The sequence below is a fragment of the Phyllobates terribilis genome, unplaced genomic scaffold, assembly GCF_046119375.1.
Source record: "Phyllobates terribilis strain yellow unplaced genomic scaffold, ASM4611937v1 Scaffold_1__5_contigs__length_1240528914, whole genome shotgun sequence".
NCBI lineage: Eukaryota > Metazoa > Chordata > Amphibia > Anura > Dendrobatidae > Phyllobates > Phyllobates terribilis.
The window spans coordinates 957,965,931-957,991,907 of record NW_027362761.1 but is presented as its reverse complement, the minus strand read 5'-3'; the positions used below and the strand labels follow the sequence as shown (position 1 = coordinate 957,991,907).

At 43.0% G+C, this 25,977-nt stretch overlaps 1 protein-coding gene across 2 annotated transcripts in view; it reads left to right on the top strand.

Annotated features, from left to right (window-relative positions):
- The window catches only part of SLC10A7 (solute carrier family 10 member 7), a 248,028-nt gene that overhangs the window by 176,023 nt on the left and 46,028 nt on the right, over window positions 1-25,977 (top strand). The window contains exon 7 of one of the 2 annotated variants that reach the window (XR_012247589.1): window positions 21,004-21,061. Coding sequence is in view for 1 of the 2 variants with exons in the window: in XM_073642504.1 (XP_073498605.1) it covers window positions 21,004-21,169 (166 nt within the window). In the remaining variant the exon portion in view is untranslated. Of the gene's footprint in view, window positions 1-21,003; window positions 21,170-25,977 lie in introns of those variants that run through there. The other variant, XM_073642504.1, reaches the window with a different exon arrangement.

The window sequence follows — 25,977 nt, the reverse complement described above, 5'->3', positions numbered from 1 at the left end:
CAAGCTGGTCCATAGACAGACTGACCGGAGTAGTAAGGCAGACCGTCGGACCTCAGGCAAGCAGGCAGGTAGCTGATATGCGCTCCCAGGTGAGCGGGCAGGCTGGTCCTTTAGACAGACTGACAGGAGTAGTAAGGCAGACCGTCGGACCTCAGACTGGCAGACAGGTAACAAGTATTCAGGCAGGAATCAGGCAGGTAACTGGCAGGTAACTAGCAGGAAACTGGCAGGTAACTGGCAACGGGACCTGAGGGCTGAAGCACAGGTGAGACACAGGTGCAAACAACATTGCTCGGGCACCTCCATTTTGGAGGAGGTGCCTTATATATGATGAAGTCCTCCGGCCATTGGCCGGGGACTCTTTAGGGCGGCGCGCGCGGCCCCTTTAAGAGGAGGGGAGCGCGCGCGCCCTAAGCACAGGGGCCGGGAAGGACAGCAGAGCGGGGGGAAGATGCCGGGCACGGAGCAGAGCGGTGAGGGGAGCAGCGTCCCTGCCTAGCAGAGGGCAGTGACGCCGGCACTACAGTACCCCCCCCTTTAGGCCCCCCCTTTTTTAGGCCAGACAGAAATTTAGCAAGGATGAGAGGGGCATGGATGTTCTCCCGGGGCTCCCACGTTCTCTCCTCAGGACCAAACCCCTTCCAATCTACCAGGAAAAAGGTCTTTCCTCTTACCCTTTTGGTGGCAAGAATGTTCTCTACCTCAAACTCGTCCTCAGCAGAAACCGGAGCAGGAGGCGTACCTGTAGACTTGGAAAAAGAGTTAAGCACCACAGGTTTGAGGAGAGACACATGGAAGGAGTTAGGGATCCGTAAGTTGGCCGGGAGTTTCAATTTATAGGCCACCGGGTTGATCTGACTGATGACCTCCAGTGGGCCGATGAACCGAGGCCCTAACTTATAGGAAGGGATCTTGAGCCGGACATATTTGGACGAGAGCCAGACTTTATCCCCAGGGCGGAATTGAGGAGGGTCCAGACGTTTTTTGTCAGCGTGTCTTTTCATACGCTCGGATGACAGAAGGAGTGCGGACCGGGTACTCTCCCATATGGAGGAAAATTTGTTAACAAGAGATTCCGCAGCCGGATTGTCCGCCGAGGTGGAGACGGGAAACGGGATCCGAGGATGCTGACCGTAGACTACAAAAAACGGGGATTTGGAGGAAGACTCGCTCTCGTGATTGTTGTACGAGAATTCGGCCCATGGCAGGAGATCCACCCAGTCAGAATGGTGGGCATTAACGAAGTGCCGAAGGTAACTGGTCAGGTTCTGATTGATCCGCTCCACTTGACCATTAGACTGTGGGTGGTAAGCGGAGGAGAAGTCCAGGGTGACGTCCAGCAATTTACAAGTGGCTCTCCAGAAACGGGAAGTGAACTGTACCCCACGATCCGACACGATGTGACGGGGCAGGCCATGAAGACGGAAGATGTGGCGGATAAAGTCTTTAGCCAGCTCGGGTGGAGACGGAAGACCTGGCAGAGGAATGAAGTGAGCCATCTTGGAGAAGCGGTCAGCGACCACCCAAATGACCGTACAACCGGCAGAGACGGGCAGATCAGTAATGAAGTCCATCGCTATATGCTGCCAGGGGGCAGCAGGTACTGGCAGAGGTAGGAGGCGGCCGGCCGGCAGGTGTCTCGGAACTTTGTTGCGGGCGCAGGACACACAGGCAGAAACAAAGTCTATTACATCCTTGTGCAGGTTAGGCCACCAGTAGTGCCGGGTAATAAGCTGGAGGGTCTTTTTCTGACCGGCGTGGCCAGCTAGTTTAGACGAATGACCCCAGTGTAGGATCTTCTCCCGATCAGGTACTGGTACGAACGTCTTACCAGGAGGAAGACGATTTAGACTCACGGGAGCCACCTGCATTACTCTGGCGGGATCGATGATATGTTTCGGATCCTCCTCGAGATCAGACACCAGAAAGGACCGAGACAAGGCGTCCGCCTTGACGTTTTTGTCAGCCGGGCGAAAATGAAGGACAAAATCAAAACGAGCAAAAAACAAGGACCACCGGGCTTGGCGCGGGTTAAGTCTCTGGGCATGCTGGAGGTAAGCCAAGTTCTTGTGGTCAGTGTAAATTATTACCGGGTGAAGAGCCCCCTCGAGCAGGTAACGCCACTCCTCCAATGCCAGTTTGATGGCCAATAACTCTCGGTCTCCTATGGAATAGTTGCGCTCAGAGGAGGAGAAGAGTTTAGAGAAGAAGCCACAAGTTACCATCCTCCCGGAAGATGATTTTTGAGTAAGTACCGCTCCGGCTCCAGAGGAGGAGGCGTCAACTTCCAGGAAGAACTGCTTGTTGCCATCTGGGCGATGCAGCACCGGGGCGGAAGAGAAGGCCTGTTTAAGGGAAAGAAAGGCCTCCTCTGCTTCGGGTGGCCACTCTTTGGGATTAGTACCTTTACGGGTGAGCGCAGAAATTGGGGCCGTCCGGGAAGAGAAGTGTGGTATGAAGAGGCGGTAGTAGTTGGCGAAGCCCAGGAATCGCTGAATGGCCTTCAACCCCTCCGGTCGGGGCCATTTCTCGATGGCAGACAGTTTCTCAGGATCCATTTGTAGGCCGGTCTGAGAGATAATGTAGCCCAGAAACGGAAGCGAGGTCTGCTCAAAGAGGCACTTCTCAAATTTAGCGTAGAGATGGTTCTGCCTTAGCCTGAGCAGGACCTGACGAACGTCCCTCCGGTGAGTCTGGAGATCCGGAGAGAAGACCAAGATGTCGTCCAGGTACACCACTACGCAGGAGTAGAGAAGGTCCCGGAAGATGTCATTGACCAACTCTTGAAAGACGGCAGGAGCGTTACAGAGACCAAAGGGCATTACCAGGTATTCATAGTGGCCGTCCCGGGTGTTGAATGCCGTCTTCCATTCATCCCCCTGACGAATACGAACCAGGTTGTACGCCCCACGAAGGTCCAGTTTGGTGAAGATCCTAGCCCCCCTCAGACGATCAAATAATTCTGGAATGAGCGGAAGGGGGTACTTATTCTTCACCGTGATCAGGTTTAGGCCTCTATAGTCTATACAGGGACGGAGAGAGCCGTCCTTCTTTTTGACGAAAAAGAAGCCTGCTCCCGCCGGGGAGGTAGATTTCCGGATGAATCCTCTGGCCAGATTCTCCTCAATATATTCGGACATTGACCGGGTCTCAGCAGCGGATAAAGGATAGATACGCCCACGGGGAGGAGTAGTACCGGGTAGCAGATCGATGGGACAGTCGTATGGTCTATGTGGTGGTAATGTCTCTGCCTCCTTTTTATTAAAGACATCTGCATAAGACCAATAAGGAATCGGAAGTCCAGGTAGATTAGCTGGGGTAGGAGAGGGACGGACGGGATGGACGGGAACCAGGCAGGTTTTATGACAGTCTTGTCCCCAGCGAAGGACCTCTCCGGTTTGCCAGTCTAGCACGGGTGCATGTCTCTGGAGCCAGGGCAGACCTAGCAAGAGGGCGTGAGAGAGTCCAGGCAGAACATGAAAGGAGATACTTTCAGAATGCAGCATTCCCACCTGCAGGGTAATGGATTCGGTGATGAGTTGAATGGGGCGAGGTAAGAGGCCCCCATCCACGGCAGCGACAGACAAGGGTACAGCCAGAGGTTTGGTGGGGATGCGGTATTTCTCAACCAGGGACTGTGAAATAAGGTTCCCGGCTGCTCCAGAGTCAAGTTGGGCTAGTTCGAAATAACGGTTCTCCCCGTAGATGATCGAAACTGACAACAGCAGGGATGGAGAGGATTTATTCTTGTCTAGGTGGACCTCTCTGAGCGAACCTAGACACAGGCGTTTCCCGACCTCTCCGGGCAGGCACGGATCCGGTGCTCCTTACTGCCACAGTAGAAGCAGCTCCCCTCGGCACGGCGTGAGTCCTGACGGGTTTTGACCATCTTGGTCTGGTCGACCTGCATAGGCTCAGGAGAGTGTACCTGGGGAGAGATGGAGGGAATGACGGGTTTCTGGAAAGTAGGAGCTAAACGTGGAATCCTTCTCTCACGGGTGACCTCTTTGGCACGCTCCTGGAACCGTAGGTCAATCCGGGTGGCAAGGGTTATTAGATCATCGAGAGAGGTAGGAATGTCCCGACCAGCAAGTTCATCTTTAATACGACCGGACAGACCCTCCCAGAAGACGGATACCAGAGCGTCGTTATCCCAAGCCAGCTCCGAGGCAAGGGTGCGGAACCGTATGGCATATTGGCCCACGGTGAGACCCTCCTGACGGAGGCGTAGCAGAGAGGATGCGGATGAGGTCTTCCGTCCGGGTTCGTCGAAGACTTTCCGGAAAGCCGAGAGAAAAGCAGGCAAGTTGGACACCAGGGGGTCTCCTCTCTCCCATAGAGGATTTAGCCAGGCCAGGGCCTCCCCGGTGAGATGGGACATGATAAAGGCAATTTTGGCCCGGTCGGAATTAAACTGATGGGACAAAAGTTCAAAGTGCAGGGTGCACTGATTTATGAAGCCCCGAGCCTGGACGGAGTCGCCTCCGAAGCGAGGAGGTGCAGACAGCCGGGGACCGGGATAGGTTACCATGGTATTAGTGGGTAGCGGAGCTGCCGGGTTGCGAGTCATGGTACTGGCAGTGGCTGCAGGTGGTGCAGTCAGAGTGTCCAGGCGAGTATTGACATTCCGCAGGTGACCCAGGATGGACTCCTGTTGGGACCTTTGACGGGACAGTTCATGACACAGGTCCGTGAGCGAGGGAGCTTGGGTGCCACCGGGTTCCATGGCCCGAGCAAACTGTAACGGGTCCGGGAGGCGGACTGTAACGGGTCCGGGAGGCGGAACCTCTGAGCTACTATACAAGGGAGCGGGTGGCAGTCTCTGGGTGAACGGACAGGGAGTTACGGCAAGTGATCAGGGCAGTCTCTGGGTAAGGGGTAGGTACGACCTGTGATGGCAGAGCCTCCGGGTAGGCTAGCAGGCAGATGGTAGATGTGTGCTCCCAGGTGAGCAAGCGAGAGTCTCTGGAATAGCAGGTGGTCACGGCACGTGACGGCGGAACCTCCGGGCTGGCAGGCAGGTAGGTAACGGAGAAGCGCTCCCAGGTGAGCGGGCAAGAGTCTCTGGAATAGCTGGTGGTCACCGCACGTGACAACGGGACCTCCGGGCTGGCAAGCAGGCAGGTAACGGAGATGCGCTCCCAGGTGAGCGGGCAAGAGTCTCTGAGATAGCTGGTGGTCACAGCACGTGACAACGGAGCCTCCGGGCTGGCAAGCAGGCAGATAACGGAGAAGCGCTCCCAGGTGAGCGGGCAAGCTGGTCCATAGACAGACTGACCGGAGTAGTAAAGCAGACCGTCGGACCTCAGGCAAGCAGGCAGGTAGCTGATATGCGCTCCCAGGTGAGCGGGCAGGCTGGTCCTTTAGACAGACTGACAGGAGTAGTAAGGCAGACCGTCGGACCTCAGACTGGCAGACAGGTAACAAGTATTCAGGCAGGAATCAGGCAGGTAACTGGCAGGTAACTAGCAGGAAACTGGCAGGTAACTGGCAACGGGACCTGAGGGCTGAAGCACAGGTGAGACACAGGTGCAAACAACATTGCTCGGGCACCTCCATTTTGGAGGAGGTGCCTTATATATGATGAAGTCCTCCGGCCATTGGCCGGGGACTCTTTAGGGCGGCGCGCGCGGCCCCTTTAAGAGGAGGGGAGCGCGCGCGCCCTAAGCACAGGGGCCGGGAAGGAGCGCGCGCTGAGAGCAGAGCAGGAGGAGGACGCCGGGACGGAGCGCGCGCTGACAGCAGAGCGGGGGGGAAGATGCCGGGCACGGAGCAGAGCGGTGAGGGGAGCAGCGTCCCTGCCTAGCAGAGGGCAGGGACGCCGGCACTACACATTTGATTTTGCATGGAAATGGATGAGCAAATTTCTTTTGTTAGGCTTTTAGAACAGCTTTTGCAATTTTTTGCGTTTGTTTTAATGTGGTACAAACATGTCAGTTCCATCACTGATTTTGACAGGATGTAGCTTAGGTTTATTTTACTCGCAGTGGCTACATTTTCAATATAACTGGTTCGTGCAGAAAACATGCAGTATACTACGTGGTATTCTTTCCATTGATAATCAATGGCAGATATATGCAGTGAGCATGCATATAGTGGGATACACTAGAAAGACAAAAGTATTGGGACACACCCTAAAAGGCCCTTTAACACTGCGCGATTATCATTGTGTAAACAAGACATGCGCTGCCTAGAACACACGGAACAATCTATTACAGAACATTTAATGCGCATCTGAGCAGGTTAGTCAAAGACTGCCGACCAGCAAGCATGTTGACGGCACCGCCGACCAGCAAGCATGTTGACGGCGGTCGTTTTAACACTGCGAAATACATAGTGTGAACTGACCATTAAAATTCTAATTCTAGTTTTTCAGTCCTGTTTCCATAAGTGAATAATGTTCATCCCGTCACCCTGCAGTCTGCCTTCACAAACATTTGATAAAGAGTACTGCATTCTAAAGCGCTCACTGCATTGGAGCGTGGCACTGTAATAAAATGCCACCGTTGTTTAAAATCAATTCATGACATTTGCTCCCGGCAAGCGCAATTTTTGTGGGGCGCATGCACATTTGTACATGTCCGGCCGCCTTCGCAGTGAGGCTGTGTGATTACCTGCTTCACTGCGCACGTGCTATGTTTCCAATGATTTAGAAGAACAAAACTCAGGATATAGAAACTGTGCACACCCAATATGAGAAAAATATATAACAAAATCTTTATTACAATTTTACAAATGACCGTTGACAACAGAAAAATAGAATAAAAACATTTAAAAGTAGGCAAGACATTGCACTACACATAACGGAGGGGGGGTGTCAAATATAGTAGCCCAAGGCAATAAATCCCCTTTAAGCCGCAGGTATATTTTACATAATTTGTCATATCCCACAGTACACAACATTATTGTTAAACATACCATGTGATCCAAATCATGAATAACATGACATGACATGCGGAGATATAAATAATAAACCAGGTCTCCCTGAATGATCAGATCATAAGCATGAGTGTGTTAAGGGAATGAATTGGGATAGTTACATGCCGGCACTGAAGACCCTACACGTTGCACTGCTAGGCGCAGCTTCGTCAGGGGTAAGTTGTCAGTGGGCACATATGTTTTTAAATGCTGTGTCCAATTTGATGTGACCCTTTTCAGGTGAGAGTCCATGGTCTCGCCTGATTTCTACATCACCATAGGACGCCAGACTTCCGCTTCCTGTTTCAGATGCGTTCCACCTGAATCACGCGGTGGAACGCAACTGGAAGTGGGCAGTACGTCATATCCATTTGGAGAAACATGCCCCCATCGTATGGTCATAGGACGCAGGAGAGGACGTCCCCATCGCGCGACCGCAATAGAAGGGAAGCTTGCGTTCCATCTAGTGTTGGAACGCAAAAGCCGGAAGTAGCGCGTCTGCTACAGAAATACCGGTAAAGAAGTCAAGTAAAGTGCTAGCTGCATGAAAGCGCTGATAAGATGGAAAAAAGGCCAGGTCAGAGGAGCAGTAATATATAGTCCAATAAAAAGCTGTGTCCCACCATGTGTGCATAAATATGTGGCCACATTAGACAAAACAGACATTACTTGACAAACAAAAAACTAACAACAACAGACAGACAAACAACAAACAAAACCACAAACAAAAACCACACAAGTATACATGAAAACCACCACAGTGATGGCAAAACAGAGCAGATGCAACATATATGAAAGTATAGGAATATACTGCATACGTGTATCTAAAGAAAGTGCTCACAACTGGTCATACTTACCAATATTCTAAGTAAGAGTGATTCAAAAAGAAGGGTGTGTAGAACATTAGTTAATTAAAGAGAATCGGATGAAAATGCACAAGCCAGTCACAGGAAAGGAGGGACCACCAACTGGACCACACAGGATACAAAATGAGAGGAATACTATATGAGTGAAATGTTAAGCCAAGTAACCAGTAAATGAGAAGTCCTCATTTATACCCCTAGAGCCACCGAATCAAGAATAAAGATCCACCTGGATTCTGATCTCAATAGATCACTAGTGTAATCTGATTTGCGCGAGTTGGGCCTCATTTTTTGTAGGCCCGTCACACGTAAATTTTTGGGACTGCCAGAGTGGTACATGCGAACTACACAGGCTCACTGCACACGTGCGGGAACATAGCGCGTGCGCTGCGAAGCTGGTAATCACACAGCCTCACTGTGCAGGCGGCCGGACATGTACAAATGTGCATGCGCCCACAATAATAGCGCTTGCCGGGAGCAAATTTCAAATACGTGAGCGACGCAAGCAGTGACTGAATGGTGTGCCCGCCCTTGACTGAATAGGAGAATCACACCCCTATGACTGAAAACGAGCAGGAAGGACAAAGTATATATAAGGTTATAAAATCATTATACGAACACCGATTTTAATGAAAAAAGCTTGTCAGTGATGCACATTGCATCAGTAACAACGCTATGGGGGCAGTGTACATAGTAGCTAGGACGTTACAGGTTCCCTTTAATACTAGTTGGATGGAATGGAGAAAAAGTCCTCAGTCAGGTTCAAGCACAAGGTTTAAGTGGCTCATAGTTCTGCAAGACTAACTAAGCCTTAGTTCCCACTCCAGCATAAGATTACTAATCAAGATTTTATATCTTTAGGAATGTTTCTGTAGTGGGATATGATACAACCAACTAAATGTAATTAACTTAGCAAATATATGTAAAAAATGGCAAGAAGGAACGCTAAAGGTACTAGCCATAGATAGGCCATAGATTTTTTTTTTGTGTGTTTTTTTGTGTGAATGGGGGTTACAAAATCTCTTAGAGCACATGCATTTAATTAAATTGAATTTGAAAAAAAAATTCTAAGACCCTCAGGCTATGATCCTACAATTGAGTTTCTGGTGAATTTTTGACACTGCATATTTTCAGAGCATCAAAAACGTAATGTCTGAGGCTACAGTGACTTGCGAAATTGTTTATTCCCCCTTGGCTTATTACCTATTTTGTTGCAATACAACATGTTTAAATATTTGATTTCTGTGTGATGCATCAGCACTAAATAATCTAAGTTGGTTAAGTCAAATGAGAAAAATATAGACATGAATTAAATATATGGGATCAAATAACTAAAAATTGGCATGTGCATATATATATCATCACTTTTGTGATGAAGCCCTTAAAAATTTCTGATGCAAGCAATTACCTGCATAAGTCACATGCTTGGTGAAAGGAAGTCCACCTGTGTGCAATCTAAGCGTCTCATGGCCTGTCAGTATAGACGCACACCTTTTCTGAAAGGCCACAGAGGCTGCAACACCATTAAGAAAGAGGCACCACTAACCAAACAACACCATGAAGACAGAGAGCGAAATACAAGGATATTCTTGAGCAAAACCTGTTTGTCAGTGATTTGAAACTGGGACAGAGGTTCACCTTCCAACTAGACTATGACCCAAAGCATACCACTAAAGCTAGAGCAGTTTTGATTTGAGGAATGGGCAAAAATCCCAGTGGCAAGATGTTAAAAGCTCAGAGACTTATCCAAAGTAACTTGCAGCTATAATTGCCACAAAGGAGGCTCTACAAAATACTGACTTTAAGGGGGTGAATAGTTATGCACACTGAAGTTTTCAGTTATTTTGTCCTATTTATTGTTTGCTTCACAATGCTGCTTGCCACTTTACTGCAGGTAAATAACTTTTTTGCACACATTAGTTTCCCTATAACAAGGAATATAATAGTTTCCCATAACAGTTTGTGTTATGAAAAAAACAAAAACCTTGTCAAATATTTTTTTGTTTAAATTAATGAAACACAAAAAAACAGAATTAAACAATGGGTCATTTTCTGGTGATCCATTCCCTTTTGTGTTCTTACTGATATATTGTGAGTAGTGGGCTTATTAATACAGTTGTTTTATGGCTACTATTTGTACAGAACCATAATGGAGCTTTTATACTTTCATATGGTCTGTTTCAATTTCATATGGAGGGTTGTCAGACATAATTGGTAGCATACATAGTCTCCTACTGTGTTTTTGGAGGCATTCTTCTCTAAAACCATTGCTGTATTGCATCACACAAGGGCTGTGCCGCTCCATGTAAGGGCACGTGTAGACGACCGTAGAGTCTCTCATCCAAGAGAATCTGGACGATTTTGCAAATGACACTCAGTCAGCATAGTGTGGTCCGATTCTCTAGGATGGGAGAATCTGAGCACACTGTGAGAAGATGGAGAACAAAATTTCTCCATCTTCTCCATTGTGTGAATCCACAGAAATCGGACTGCACTCAGATGAGTACAGTCCGATGATTTTCACTCACTTTTTTACTTGCATGACAGAGTGCGATCCAAATATCTGATCAAACTTTGGCATGCAGCGATTTTCTTTTCTCTGGACAGACTCTATCCGAAGAAAAAAAATCAGACGTGCACTGCCCCATAAACTAACATTGGCCCAGGTGATATCCAATGTTTTGTCGGATTGCACTAGGACCGATAATATTGTCGTTTTCACACTGCTGTGCTGACAGTTTAAACCAGGGGTTTCAAGCTCTGCCTGCTAAATGGTCCTTACATTGAAGTTGATACGACGCATTATTTGTGGGACAAGATAATTTTTTCATTTATATCATTTTTTGTTGTGTATGACTTTTTGATGACATTTTATTACATGTTTTGTGTGTCAGTATAATGATACAGTAACATTTTTGGTATGTTTCCTTTTTTTATGGTCTTCAGGTTATGGAACAGTTTTAGTAGCTAGAATCGTTAATTGTTCCGCCAAACGTGTATGTGTAGCGAGAGAGATTTTTTTTTTTTCTCCCCCCAATTGGCCCTATTCAATAATATTGGCCCCCTACACTCCCTTACACTATTTATGGCCCCCACTTGTCCCCATAAACTAATAATGTATGTTCCTCATTCTTGCCCTTTTCCTGTAATAATGTCCTTCTTCCTGGCTTCCAGTCTTGTCGTAATGTTCCCCATCCTTTACATGCACATTAACCGCTTTACCACCTTGGGTTTTTCCATTTTTGCGTCTTCGTTTTTTGCTCCCCTTCTTCCCACTGCCATAACTTTTTTTATTTTTCCGTCAATATGGCCGTGTGAGGGCTAGTTTTTTGCTGGACGAGTTGTACTTTAGAACGACATCACTGGTTTTACCATATCGTGTACTGGAAAACGGGGAAAAAAGGTGCAATTTCAAATTTTTTTTTTTTTTTTTTTATACCATGTTCACTAAATACTAAAACTGACCTGCCATTATTATTCCCCAGGTCATTATGAGTTTGTAGATACCAAATGTGTATAGATTCTCTTTTTTATTTAAGTGGTGAAAAAAAATATCCAAGGTTTGCAAAAAAAAAAAAAAAAGTCGCTATTTTCCAAGACTCGTAGCATCTCCATTTTTAGTAATCTGGGGCCGGGTGAGAGCTTATTTTTTGCTCACCGAGCTAATATTTTTATTGATACCATTTTGGGATAGATACAATGTTTTCATTATTCATTATTGCATTTCATTGTAATGTTATGGTGACTAAAAAACTGTCATTTTTGATTTTTTTTATCGTTATGCCGTTTACCTATCAGATTAATTTTTATATAATGATCGGATGATTCTGAACGCAGCGACAGCAAATATGTGTATATTTGATTTTTTGTGTTTTATTTTGAATGGGGTGAAAGGGGGGTGATTTGAACTCTTATATTTTTGTTCATTTTTTTTTTAGATTTTCAAAAACATTTTTTTTTTTTACTTTTCACTAACTTCAATAGTCTTCAAGGGAGACTAGAAGCTGCGATCATCTGATCTCTTGTGCTACACACAGCATGGCTTCAGCTCATAGCATCCCCAGCAATGACAACCGCAAGACCCCGGGTTGTCATGCCAACCCATCGGCGACCTGCGGTCATGTAACACAGGCACTGATGGGTGGGATTAGTGACTCGTTTCTGGTAAGCGCGAGTTAAATGCCGCTGTCAGAGATTGACAGCGGCATTTAACTGATTAACCCCTTTACCCCAGAGGGTGGTTTGCACGTTAATGACCGGGCCAATTTTTACAATTCTGACCACTGTCACTTTATGAGGTAATTACTCTGGAACACTTCAACGGATCCCCCTGATTCTCAGATTGTTTTTTCGTGACCTGTTGTACTTCATGATAGTGGTAAAATTTCTTTGATATCACTTGCGTTTATTTGTGAAAATATCAGAAAATTTAGCAATTTTCAAAATTTTAATTTTCATGCTCTTAATTCAGAGAGATATGTTACACAATATAGTTAATAAATAACACGTGTGTACATCAGCACAATTTTGGAACCAAAATGTTTTTTTATTAGGGAGCTATAAGGGTTTAAAGTTCACCAGCGATTTCTCATTTTTACAACAAAATTTACAAAACCATTTTTTTTAGGGACCACATCACATTTGAAGTCACTTTGAGGAGTCTTTATGACAGAAAATACCCAAAAGTGACACCATTCTAAAAACTGCACCCTTCAAGGTGCTCAAAACCAAATTCAAAAAGTTTATTAACCCTTCAGGTGCTTCACAGGAATTTTTGGAAAGTGGAAGAAAAAAATGAACATTTAACTTTTTTCACAAAAATGTTACTTTAGACCCCAATTTTTTTAAATAAAAGAGTATACAGACATTACAGCAGGGATCACGGCTAATTCTTTCTTTGAAGTAAAACATTGTTTAAAAACAGACAGTGAAATGTTTTATCTCATAAGAAAAAACAGCTGTGATCCCATGCTGTAATGTCTGTATACTCTTTTTCTTCCTCCCCTGCCTGGGAGCTGTGGTATGATCAGACCATATTCCTGCACGGTCAGACACAGCCATTACACAGTACACAGCAGGGGCACATTTATAAGATTATCTCAGCACAGGAAGATTTTATTTAAACACATCCAATTGTGGAAATTATTATTATTCCAAGATCTATTGATTAAAATGAAATTTCGTTTGTGGGAAAACCACTTAAACTGCTGTGGGTGGATCTTGATTCTACCCGCAGCTGTTATGGGCACATTACAGCTGTAAAGATCAGCTGTCATGGGCCTGAAAACGTGTGGGCTCAGCGCTGGAGTGCGCATGGAGTGCAGGGATACAACCCAAGGTCGTAAAGGGGTTAAAAAAAAGTAATACTTAACAATTCTTCTCTCCTGTTCCTGCTCCCACAACCCAGTGTCCTTTTCCTCCTCCATAGCTGACTATGAGCATCCCAATGTCAGCTGCTGACATCTGATTGGCAAGTGGCTCTCTCCAGCACAACACATTTCAACTGAATGTGCATCCAATGATGCATATTCAGCTAAAAAGCCACTGGCATCAGATAACCCCCTTCCTTCCAAGGGCCCAGTTAGATCGTTATGCATGTTTGAGACCACTGATTTAAACTTTCAAAAATCCGATTCATGAGTATGTAAGATCTGAATAACAAAAAAAAAAAGAAAGAAAAAAGTGTGCAGAAAAATAGTCATGTCAGCATAGGAAACGGTTACATTAAAGGAGTTGACCGGTGACAAGGTGTGAAGACCAATCTTTTTGATAAGTCATCATTATAAAATACCCAGTAGCACCCCAACCAATTAGCTGTTATAAGGTCACAGCGACCAGATATAAGCACATTAAATGGAGTTGCAATGCAAAGCTTAATTCAACGAGTAGCAGCTGTCTCTGGGTACTGCAGAACAATTCCTATTTTGTTTTTTAACTGAAGCTGCTATTCTCTTAAAAAGGAGCTGATCTGCAGTACATGGCAGCGGTCACTATATATTGAATAAAGTTGTGCATGGTAACTCTGTTCAACCTGTTTACACCTGTCCGCCGATGGAGTTTATAACCTCTGATCAGTGGGGGTGTCCAATCTGATATTGATGACCGGACAACCCCCAAGATAAAAATGCAAAAGCTCATTTATATATGTGTTTTTGTATAACTATGTAGCAGTTTTACAAGCGTAGCAATACATTCCTTCATGCCGATTATTGGAGTCGTCTAATTATAAGCTCCTGCACTTCTTGATTCTTGTAACCCTGACTGACAGGTTACATACATGTACTGCTTGATGAGAATGTTGATTTATTAGTCTGTTCTTTTCCAATAACTTTATTGAAGCCAAAACATATTTGATCCTGTACTGCTGTCGACCCAAATTTGGATAACATGTAAGACTATACTCATGGTGGATGACTTTCAGGTGGTCATGGGTTAAACAACAACAGTGATGCCATTGATAGTCACTGCAGTGTTACTTCCCTTACGCTTTCATGCCATCTTCTTCTCCTGCACATAAGTGCTTGTGACAGACCTTTATTTTATGTTTTATATTAAAGAGCAATTTATGATTAAATGTTAATGACATAGAATTTTCACGGTGCGCCCATATATTCTACCAGTTTGAACATTTTTCAAAGAAACACACCAAAACCCACTGTTTTCCATGAATAAGTAATAAAAAGCATGTCTGCACATTATCATTCATGCATTCTCTAGTTATCCGGCCAGTGATTAACCCTTGGTGGGCTTTAGTTACAAGTTGCCAGCTTAGTGACATGAGCCAAGCTGTGTGCCACTGTGGCTTCTCTGGACAGACATGATCCATAACTTAGGCTGGAAAACATAAGGCACTTATTCTCACTAAGTAATATTACAGTGGGTGCTTGTCGTGCTCATACAGATGTATTTGGTACCGGACACATTTTGGGATGCCAGGCAATGCCCTAAGTTATCTTTCTAAAGCTGCATTCACACAAACATTGTTTGTCTTAAGGAATTTCCAAATCTGATCCGTTGCATAACTGATGCAAACAGAAACCCATTGATTAATATTAAGGAACATCTAGGTTGTTATGTGCCTGCTATTAAAACAGAAAAAAGTTTAGCATGCTGCAGATTTTTTCCATTCTGAAAATGGACACATTACAGAACCCAGTGGGACCCTGTAATAATCATTGAGCCCCTCCACTTCCATTTCCATCAGCTTTGCAACAGATCAGTCTTGGACGTTAACTCTGTTTTACAAGATGGATGTAATTAATTAGGTCTGAATTAGTGATGAATTAGGTCTATAAAAATAAGCTATATGGAAAAATATCAATTTCTAATATAATTTTTGCCATGTGCTTGTTTGTTGCCTTTTTAGATAATGGCTTTGTTATAGCATGAAGTATTAGGTGTGAGCTTTTGTTTTAAAAAGAATATACCGGTATTCGCCTTCTGTCTTCACTATTGTCTGTATTGAATTGCCAGACAAATAAGGTCTTTATAGTATTAATTCTTAAGCTCCAGTGGAACATTTGATCAACCAGATGTTAAAATTGTCTTATATTGCCACAGCTTGAACGCAACTTTATTTATGGAAAACTTTAGAATGGAAAAAGTCATAGACATGGGACATGGGTTCAAATTCCCCCAAGGACAAATCTGCAAGGAGTTTGTGTGTTCTCCCCATGTTTGCATGAGTTTCCTCCTACAGTCCAGACATTCTGATAGGGAATCTAGATTGAGCCCCAATGGTTACAGTGATGATTGTCTGTGAAAATAAATAACACTATATAAGTAAAATAAATAGACCATTTTGCAATTGTTGTGATTGCCGTGCAAGTTTTCCTTCCATAGGGAATAACGTTTAAAATTTGTCTTGCTAATGCCAGTGGTTGCTTAACACTAGAACTACTGATGGAGTCATTTTGACTCCTTTCGTTTTTTATTTCTCTTCTGTGACTACATTTTTCAGAATTCCGGCTTGAAACTCGGTGACTTTTCCTCAAATATGATGTGAAAAAAGATTTTGTGAGAATAAATAATTTTGGTGAAAAATTTGCGTGTTTTTTTCAAAATTTACCAAGAACTACTGAAGGGAGTCATTTTGACTCCCTACTATATTTTGAGGTCCTTTTGTCACTAAATGTTGCTATAAAGTTTTGTGCATAATTTTTTCACCCTGTCTTATTTACCCTGATGTTCATATAGATGTAGTTCAATTTACATGTCAACTTTTCACATTTTCCTTGTGTTTTACCTGCTTGTATTACTGTGTAATGCTGAACAAAATAGCTTGTTTACTCTAGGCTCTTATCTTATGCTAATGAAGGGTGGTGTTTTTCTAAGGTCCTAGCAGGAGACAGTATTCTGGATAGTAACTTTACTTTCAGTTCAGCTGAAGAGACAAAGAGAACAGACGCAGACATACGAGCTCTGAAGACTCATACAGGTATGAATTGTTATGAAATAGTTTAGCTGTCTGTCAACTGATTCAGCCCACCTACTTTTGAAGGTGGCAGAACAGTTATTATTTCTTTTAGTTTTCATTTCATTTCTATTTTTCAGCAGGGAACTATATAGAATTATGGAATTTGTGAGGAATATGGAGAGAAGACGTTTGATAAAGCCTCAGGATATTCTGGCTACTTTGCAATCCATACCGGAGGATGAATCGGAATCCGAATTGCAGGAACATGTATTTGATTCTGACAGTGATGAAGATTTCATTCCTCAGAACATATCAAGTGAATCTGAAGACTCAGAAGGAACAAATCCAGAAGGTAAGTAGTTATGTGTAGTTATTTGTTCTTCCACACACTGAGTTAGGGCCTGTGCACACTAGCAGAATTCTGGCTGAATAGCCATCTGGATATTCTTGCCGCAATACAGGCCGTACCTGCCCGCTCATGCCTGAAGCTCCGCTCCGAACCCCGGGCTGGAGCCGCTGTCAGGGACAGAGCAGCGCTTGCTTACGCGCGAGCACGGCTCCGTCCCAGACAGCGGCTCCAGCCCAGGGTTCGGAGCGGAGCTTCAGGTATGAAACTCCGCTGTGTACCTGAGCGGGCAGGTACGGGCCGGATTGTGGTGAGAATATCCGGTCGGATATTCCGCCGCTAATCCAGCCAGTGTGCACGGACCCTTACAAAACAAAAATTCTAAATATTCATCAACTTTTTTACAGATATTCCAAGCACATCAACTGGGGATCGGGCTCATGCAGTTATGTTGCCTCGTGACCATCCTCCTGGTCGTGGACAGAAAAAATCAGCAAAACGTCCCAGAAATGAAAGAACAACAGATAACGATGGCGGCGAAGGTAATGCAACAACAAACACCAGAGAAGGCGAATCTGAAGGAATACTAGTTTCAGCGGATGGTATTCAATGGAAACCTGTTGAAATTGGAGAACACTTGCCTGGTAGGCGTGACAGCCAAAATATTCTTCGAGAAGCACCTGGCCCTACAGGATACGCCAGAAGAAATATCATTATCGATAGTCCTTTGAGCGCATGGCGTTTATTTTTTGATTCATATATATTGACACATATAAAGAACTGTACGCTTGCAGAAGCATGCAGGAACAATAATTTACAGTTTACTCTATCTGATGAGGAGCTAGATGCATTCATTGCGATATTCTATGCTCGTGGAATATCTGGCACGAACCGTCACTCGATTAGCAGTATTTGGTGTAATGACTGGGGAATACCGTTTTGCAAAGCGACAATGTCTAGGGACCGCTTTGTTGAAATTATGAGGTTTCTCAGATTTGATGAGAAATCTACTCGATCGGAGAGACTGCAAACGGACAAGTTTGCTCTATTTTCTACTGTGTGGGACAGGTTTATTGAAAATTGTATTGCGTGTTACAAACCTGGCCCATACATAACGGTGGATGAGCAACTTTTCCCAAGCAAAACTAGGTGTCCATTCACGCAGTACATGCCTTCCAAACCAGATAAATATGGCCACAAATATTGGCTAGCTGTTGATAAGAGGAGCAAATATCTGGCAAATGGCTTCCCTTATCTAGGCAAAGATGACACACGCCGTGCTGAGGACCGTTTAGCTGACCATGTGGTAATGAAGTTATTGGACCCGTTTTTGAAAAAAGGTCGCAATGTTACAACCGATAATTATTTTACTTCAGTAAAATTAGCTAAACAGCTAAAAAGCAAAGGAACAACCATCGTGGGAACACTGAACAAGATAAGGCGAGAAGTGCCTAAAGAAATAAAATCCATGAAAGAGGAATTGTACAACACTAAAGTGTTTAGAAATGAAGACAATTTTACACTTACAGTATATCAAGGAAAGCCCAACAAAAATGTTGTCATTTTGAGTTCCGTCCATCCAGATGTTGTTGTTGCGTCTGATTCCGCTAAAAAAACTCCAGAAACGGTAAAGTTTTACAATGAAACAAAATATGGAGTAGATGTAGTGGATCAGATGGCACGAAAATATACCACACGAACATGCACAAGGAGATGGCCTGTTCATGCATTTGAAAATGCCTTAGACTTTGCGGGTATAAATGCATGGATAATAATCAAGGAGATTACCCACCAAAAAATGTCACGCAAGGCATTTTTGCAAACGCTTGTGAGAGAGTTGAGTGGTCCTTATGTCACAGATAGGGAAAAGGGTTCCACGTCCCAAGTTTCTACATGCTCAGAAGTGATGGTTCAAACAAAATTTTGCCAGATCAAAGAAAAGTGCAAGAAAAATAGATCTGTCGGAAATTGTAAGACTTGTGGTAAGTCTTTGTGTGGGCAATGTACTGCCATAAATCAAAGGCAATGCCTAAAATGCGAAACACCAAATGTTTAGAAGGTGAATTCTGCGCCATATTTTCATTTTTATGCTCCTCCACCTACATTTTCTCTGCTTTTTGTTCTTCAGCTGTTGTTTATATGTGTGCACTTGAATAAAAAAAAATGTTTGAAAAACGTCTATTATAATTATTGTTATTTTCTGTAGAAAAATAAGAAAAGCAGAAAAAAAACAATCAAAAGCATTACTGTTGGATCTCACAATAATAATACATTACAAAAAATATAATTATTAATAAATAACCACAAATGAAACTCTAAAAATAAACGAAAACAAGCAAGGAGTCAAAATGACTCCTTTCAGTAGTTCTAGGCGGGGTCACGAGTCCAGTAGTCCTAGTGTTAAAAGTCACTGTGTTTTGTTTGCTTGCAATGATTGTTTTAGCACTAGTAGCCATCATTGCTGTGACTAGCTGTGAGCCTGCATCTGACACGCCCCCTCCTGTGATAGGCAGCTCCATGTCTATGGACATTGTACATACAGAACCAGGTGTGGGCGGGGTTAGCTTTCTCAGCTCTGCTTCATTGCTAAATCTGAAAGCTCTGATTGTGTCAGAACGGCTCCATCCAGTGATCTATGTGATACATCGTTGGATTCAGCTTCTCTTTGCCTACATTATGCGCCTCACAGATGTGGTAGCAAAAGCCTGCTAAAAATTTGTATTTCCTTTATATTACAATGTGAATGCAGCCTGAAAGGACTTCATTTATATTTAGGAAAGGGTTCCGCAAGACTCATAAAGCATGTATGTGAATGTCATCAGTCTAATTCTGAAGTTTTAAGATTTGCAGGGATACAAAGGGTTAATCTCCTTTTCAGGAAGGTAACCATAATAAATTAGCCAAATGTATTATAAAAACAAAATCACAAGGACCGCTGTGTTTTAACGAAAAAATTGATATGTCAGGATTTTTATAGAATATAGAAGTGGGTTTTTTTTGTTTTTTTGTTTTAAAAAAAACTTTGTGTTGTTTATACATAATTGACATATGGATGGGGTGTGTTCCCTATAAAGGGGCGGTTCCCCCACGTCAGTATGTGTTTGGACCTGTTGAAGCACTATTGTGTGTGAAACGGCCGTCGTCCGTCTCTTGCACCTGCATTCTCCCACATCCATTTTTTTTAATGATTTTGCAATAAAATACTTTTTTATAAGATAGGAAAGGCAGCACTCTCTGTCTTTGAAGTTTCCCTTTAAATATGTAAATTGTCTCTTCAGAAAGGAAGAGGACTAGAACTCTAGCGCCACCTATAGGAAGTAGCAATCCTAAAAGACAATATCAACTCTCTAACGAGCCTTGTCACATGACTTAGGATAATAGCCAAAACCAAAATCTCAGTTTGCGGACACTGTGTTTCGGGGTACTGCCCCTCGTCAGTGCAAAGTGTGAGATCTGGTTTGGCTGAGTGAGAGACGTCTGACCACAATCCAATGGGTTACGTTTCTCTTTGCGGTGAGTGACATGTCAGGCCTGAAATGCCAAGGCCTTTAAATCTGACATGCTATGTATACAGTGGCACCTACTTACTGCATTTATGTAGTGGCATGAAGTCTGCTCATACTACTTAGTCTTTATGTTTTTATTCAGTTTTATGGATTACCGCTGTATTTAGAGGTTTCTTTTCACAGTTTATATCATCTCCCATACACCATTCACAGATTATAATATTCAGCTTTCACTTTTTAAAGCTATTACATCTCGCCACCCCCTAATTAATTACTCAGGTGGTGATTAATTCTTTTTCCTGCATTTTTTTTTTTTTGGGGGGAAGAGGGGGGGACTGATAAAAGAAATCAAATGGCATTTATCTTTAGATTCATGAAAACTCTAGATATTCAGACCCTGAATTATTTAAACTCCCCCAACACATACACTTTTGCTTTTCAAGCATAAGTTATAATTTAATTAAAAACTTCTGGCGCATTCCTGGCATTTTAAATATTAAAGTGTTCCATGGATCACTTTCGATTATCCACCGTCATGAAATTCCTGAAGATGTCACAATTTTAAGGTTCCTGAAGTTGCACTCAGAATTGTCTGTTGATGCAAGAGGGATTGTGATAATTACACACATCCATTAGTATCAGCAGAGGAGATAAACATCAGGGAGTCTTAATGGGCTTGTCTCGGTGACAGCCAGCAAAGAACATTTGACATAATTAAGGATAGATTTGATTCATTTGAAAATATACTCTCATTATAGGTGCCCAGTGGAAGTTGCACTAAAATTGTTAAATTCCCCAGAATAAGACTATAGCGGCTGGGAAGCTTTTGAAATCCGCTGTGGCAGTCATCGGAATTATTCACTCCTCTTTATGTCTTTCTGCTGTCAAGTTCACTTTGCGTTTCCTTGTACTTTGAGCTCTGAAAGAGACAACCTGTTGGCTCCTCTCTTGCAGATTGTGCGGAGGTACATCAAGGACTGGTTGGAGAGGAAGAAGCCTCCATTTGGTGCCATTAGCAGCTGTGTCCTTCTCATGATCATCTACACAACCTTTTGTGATACGTTTTCTAACTCAAATATTGATCTGGACACCTTCAGTCTGGTTGTGATTATATTTATCAGTGAGTACACTTTAAAAAATGTATATATTTTTGTACTTAAATAAATATTTAAAGTATTGAGATCTGATTATAGTGCCAACTTATTACAGGCAATCCTATTGGTTGTCCTCTACTGCCTAGAACAGTCACATCTGAAACTATGTGGTATAAATAATTATTTGCTAATGTGTGTATTATGTTAATTGCTCCGTTACAAGCAATATTTATTGATAATGGAGGAGAAAAAAATGTGATTGTCTGCTGTTTCCTGCAAGTCTACCCAGCCTGTATGCTGGAAGCGCTTGCCCAAATTTATCAAAAGTGAATTTATTTTATCCAAGGGGTTGTTCATCCCTGAGTAAATTTTCGGCAAGTAATGTGCACACCGTTAGTTGTCTGCTATTCTTGCCTTTTCCAGTGGTTATCACCAGGGCTGTGGAGTTGGTAAGCCAAACCTCTGACTCCTCAATTTCCCTGACTCCGACCCCACAGCGATGACAAACATTTATTGGACATTTTATACCTTTCCCAAATTCTTATGAAAACATTTACAGCACATACTGCATTGCATTACTGAAGCCAATTTATTATAAATTTTAGGAGTCTGAGTCAGTCCATTTTATATCAGCTCCACCAAAATGGACATAGACTCCACGACTCCAACTCCACAGCCCTTCCTCACTACTGAGCGTGTACATAAAGTGTAGCACAGATTCATCTCAACTAAAAGCCGAGACCCCTAGATCAGGAACAGAACAGACATTTATAGGACATTTCATAACTTTCCCAAATTCTTATGAAACCATTTACATCACATCCTACTGCTGTACCCAATTTATTATACACTGCTCAAAAAAATAAAGGGAACACTTAAACAACAAAATATAACTTCAAGTAAATCAAACTTCTGTGAAATCAAACTGTCCACTTAGGTAGCAACACTGATTGACAATCAATTTCGCATGCTGTTGTGCAAATGGAATAGACAATAGATGCAAATTATTGGCAATTATCAAGACACCCTCAATAAAGGAGTGGTTCTGTAGGTTGGGACCACAGACCACATCTCAGTACCAATGCTTTCTGGTTGATGTTTTGGTCACTTTTCAATGTTGGTTGTGCTTTCACACTTGTGGTAGCACGAGATGGGACTCTACAACCCACAGAAGTTGCTCAGGTAGTGCAGCTCATCCAGGATGGCACATCAATGCGAGCTGTGGCAATAAGGTTTGCTGTGTGTGTCAGCGTAGTGTCCAGAGGCTGGAGGCGACTGGGGGTGACTCCAAATCCAGGCCACCATTGATTAATAAATTTGATTTCCATTGATGATTTTTGTGTGATTTTGTTGTCAGCACATTCAACTTTGTACAGAACAAAGTATTCAATGAGAATATTTCATTCATTCAGATCTCGGATGTGTTATTTCAGTGTTCCCTTTATTTTTTTGAGCAGTGTATATTTTAGGAGTCTGAGTCTATCCATTTTATACCGACTCCACCAAAATGGACTCCGACTCCACAGGCCTGGTTATCACTCAACCACAAGTATATGATTTGCTTCCTTTGTAGTCATGTGCCGATTAGAGTCTCTATGCTTGCTCAATAGAACATTGAATGAAGCGGCGAATCTCATAGTTGCAGTTGTGTGACAACAGCTGAAACTGGCAAGCATTGTCGAAACCTATCTGTATGTACATTAAACACTGTTAGGATTCGGCAAGCTTCACGACTCTCTGAAAATGTACCCAGGGGTGGCCAACCTCTCTAAAGCCTGGCTAATTTATTTACATATTTTGCAACACAGTTATGGCTTCAAGTATTTTTGAAAAATTTGTCACAGCATACATCAGTGCCATCAACTTTCACACCAGCAAAACTAATGCCACTTTTTTGACTCCAGAGTCTGCGTGGAGTAGAGATGGAACTTTTTTTTTTTTCCTCTCATTTCTGTCATAGAAAAATACATCCCTTACAGCTTAGTCGAGCTCTTGCAGTGGGAGAATTTACACCAAATAATGTAATGTGAATGTGAGAATAGTCTTCACTTCCCTCTGTAGAGATGCTGAAACTAGCGAGAAATGCTGAAAAGTTTTAGCTTTGACATTTGGAGTATCGTGACTGCTGCTCTGGACGAAGACACCGGTTGCTACTAAGGATCAGTACATTAATGAAATGTATTTCCAAAAGTGCCAAACTAGAGTCAGTACTTCTGTATGCAAACTGTAGAAATAGTGTTGAATATTGAATAGCTAACCCACTTAGTGCCCTGTTCTGTACATTTATGGTGATGGCCGCTGGTAATTTGCCTCAGAGGCATAAATGTACAGTGTTACGATGACTTAGCAGCCGAGCTCACACCATTCACACCAGGCGTCCGCTATAACATACTCTCCTACAAAAGCCAGGATCAAAGCTCCCACCATTTAACACTTTAGATGGTGCAGTTATTAGTAACTACTGCATCTAAGCAGTTAGCCATATCAAGGAATACACTGCAGTATAAATATTGGGATAAATAATTCCCAAATAAGAATTTTTTTCCTCCTGTACAAAATGCCTAAAGTGGCTAAAAGTTATAAAATTGTTCACAACAACACAAATTATACAATGATCATGTTATTGAACCCTCAAAGAGCATGAGACAAACTTTGGCAGAATTGTGGTTACTTGTTTATTCCATAGCCCAAAAAAGGAATACCAAGTGATCACCAACACGGTCCTCATGTGAGCCAGTTTCTTTGTAGCGCTTGATGGTTTTTGCAACTGCACTTGGGGACACTTTCAAAGTTTGCCCAATTTTTCGCACTGACTGACCTTCATTTCTTAAAGTAATGATGGCCACTCGTTTTTCTTTACTTATCTGCTTTTTTTCTTGCCATAATACAAATTCTAAGAGTCTATTCAGTAGGACTATCAGCTGTGTATCCACCAGACTTCTGCACAGCAAAACTGATGGTCCCAACCCCATTTATAAGGCAAGAAATCCCACTTATTAAACCTGACAGGGCACACCTGTGAAGTGAAAACCATTTCCGGTGACTACCTCTTGAAGCTCATCAAGAGAATGCCAAGAGTGTGCAAAGCAGTCATCAAAGCAAAAGGTGGCTACTTTGAAGAACCTAGAATATAAGACATATTTTCAGTTGTTTCCCATTTTTTTGTTAAGTATATAATTCCACATGTGTTAATTCATAGTTTTGATGCCTTCAGTGTGAATGTAAAATTTTCATAGTCATGAAAATACAGAAAGATCTTTAAATGAGAAGGTGTGTCCAAACTTTTGGTCTGTACTGTATATCAAAATAAAAAAAAACTTAATTTCATATAAAAACCTGATTTATTCAATACTTAATTTTCTGATGGTATACTCCCGTTAAAAAATAAAAACACCGACAAACAACAAGCCCTCTCTTGGCTATGTTGATGGAATAAAAGAAAACAATCTATTGTACTCTTAATGTAGAGCTGAAAAAAAAATTGCTGCATCTTTATTGAGGGCCAATCACCTGGGTATGGGTTTCAACCCCCAATTAAAGTATCACTCCCGTTAACTATTTTTTCCCCTAAACCTATGTACAGTGTGTACGGAAAGTATTCAGACCCCTTTCAATTTTTCACTTTTTTTTTTTTTTTAATTGCAGCCATTTGTTAAATTCTAAAAAGTTCATTTTTTTCTCATTAAAGTACACTCTGCACCCCATCTTGACTGAAAAAAACAGAAATGTAGAAATTTTTGCAAATTTATTACAAAAGAAAAACTGAAATATCACATGATCATAAGTATTCAGATCCTTTGCTCAGACACTCATGTTTAAGTCGCATGCTGTCCATTTCCTTGTGATCCTCCTTTAGATGGTTCTACTCCTTCATTGGAGTCCAGCTGTGTTTAATTAAACTGGTAGGACTTGATTTGGAAAGGCACATACCTGTCTATATAAGACCTCAAGCTCACAGTGCATGTCAGACCAAATGAGAATCATGAGCTCAAAAGAACTGCCCAAGGAGCTCAGAGACAGAATTGTGGCAAGGCACAGATCTGGTCAAGGTTACAAAAGAATTTCTGCATTACTCAAGGTTCCTAAGAGCACAGTGGCCTCCATAATCCTTAAATGGAAGAAGTTTGGGACCACCAGTAGACTTCCTAGACCTGGCCATCCAGCCAAACTGAGCAATTTTGGGAGAAGAGCCTTGGTGAGAGAGGTAAAGAAGAACCCCCAAGATCACTGTGGCTGAGCTTCAGAGATGCAGTAGGGAGATGGGAGAAAGTTCCACAAAGTCAACTATCACTGCAGCCCTCCACCAGTCGGGCCTTTATGGCAGAGTGGCCCGACAGAAGCCTCTCCTCAGTGCAAGACATATGAAAGCCCGAATAGAGTTTGCTCAAAAATACATGAAGGACTCCCAGACTATCAGAAATAAGATTCTCTAGTCCGATGAGACTAAGATAGAACTTTTTGGTGATAATTCTAAGCGGTATGTGTGGAGAAAACCAGGCACTGCTCATCACCTGCCCAATACAATCCCAACAGTGAAACGTGGTGGCAGCGTCATGCTATAGGGGTGTTTTTCAGCTTCAGGGAGAGGACGACTTGTTGCAATTGAAGGAAACATGAATGCGGCCAAGTACAGAGATATCCTGAATGAAAGCCTCTTCCAGAGTTCTCTGGACCTCAGAATTGGCCGAAGGTTCACCTTCCAACAAGACAATGACCCTAAGCACAGAGCTAAAATAACAGAGGAGTGGCTTCAGAACAACTCAGTGACCATTCTTGACTGGCCCAGCCAGAGCCCTGAGCTAGACCCAATTCAGCATCTCTGGACAGACCTGAA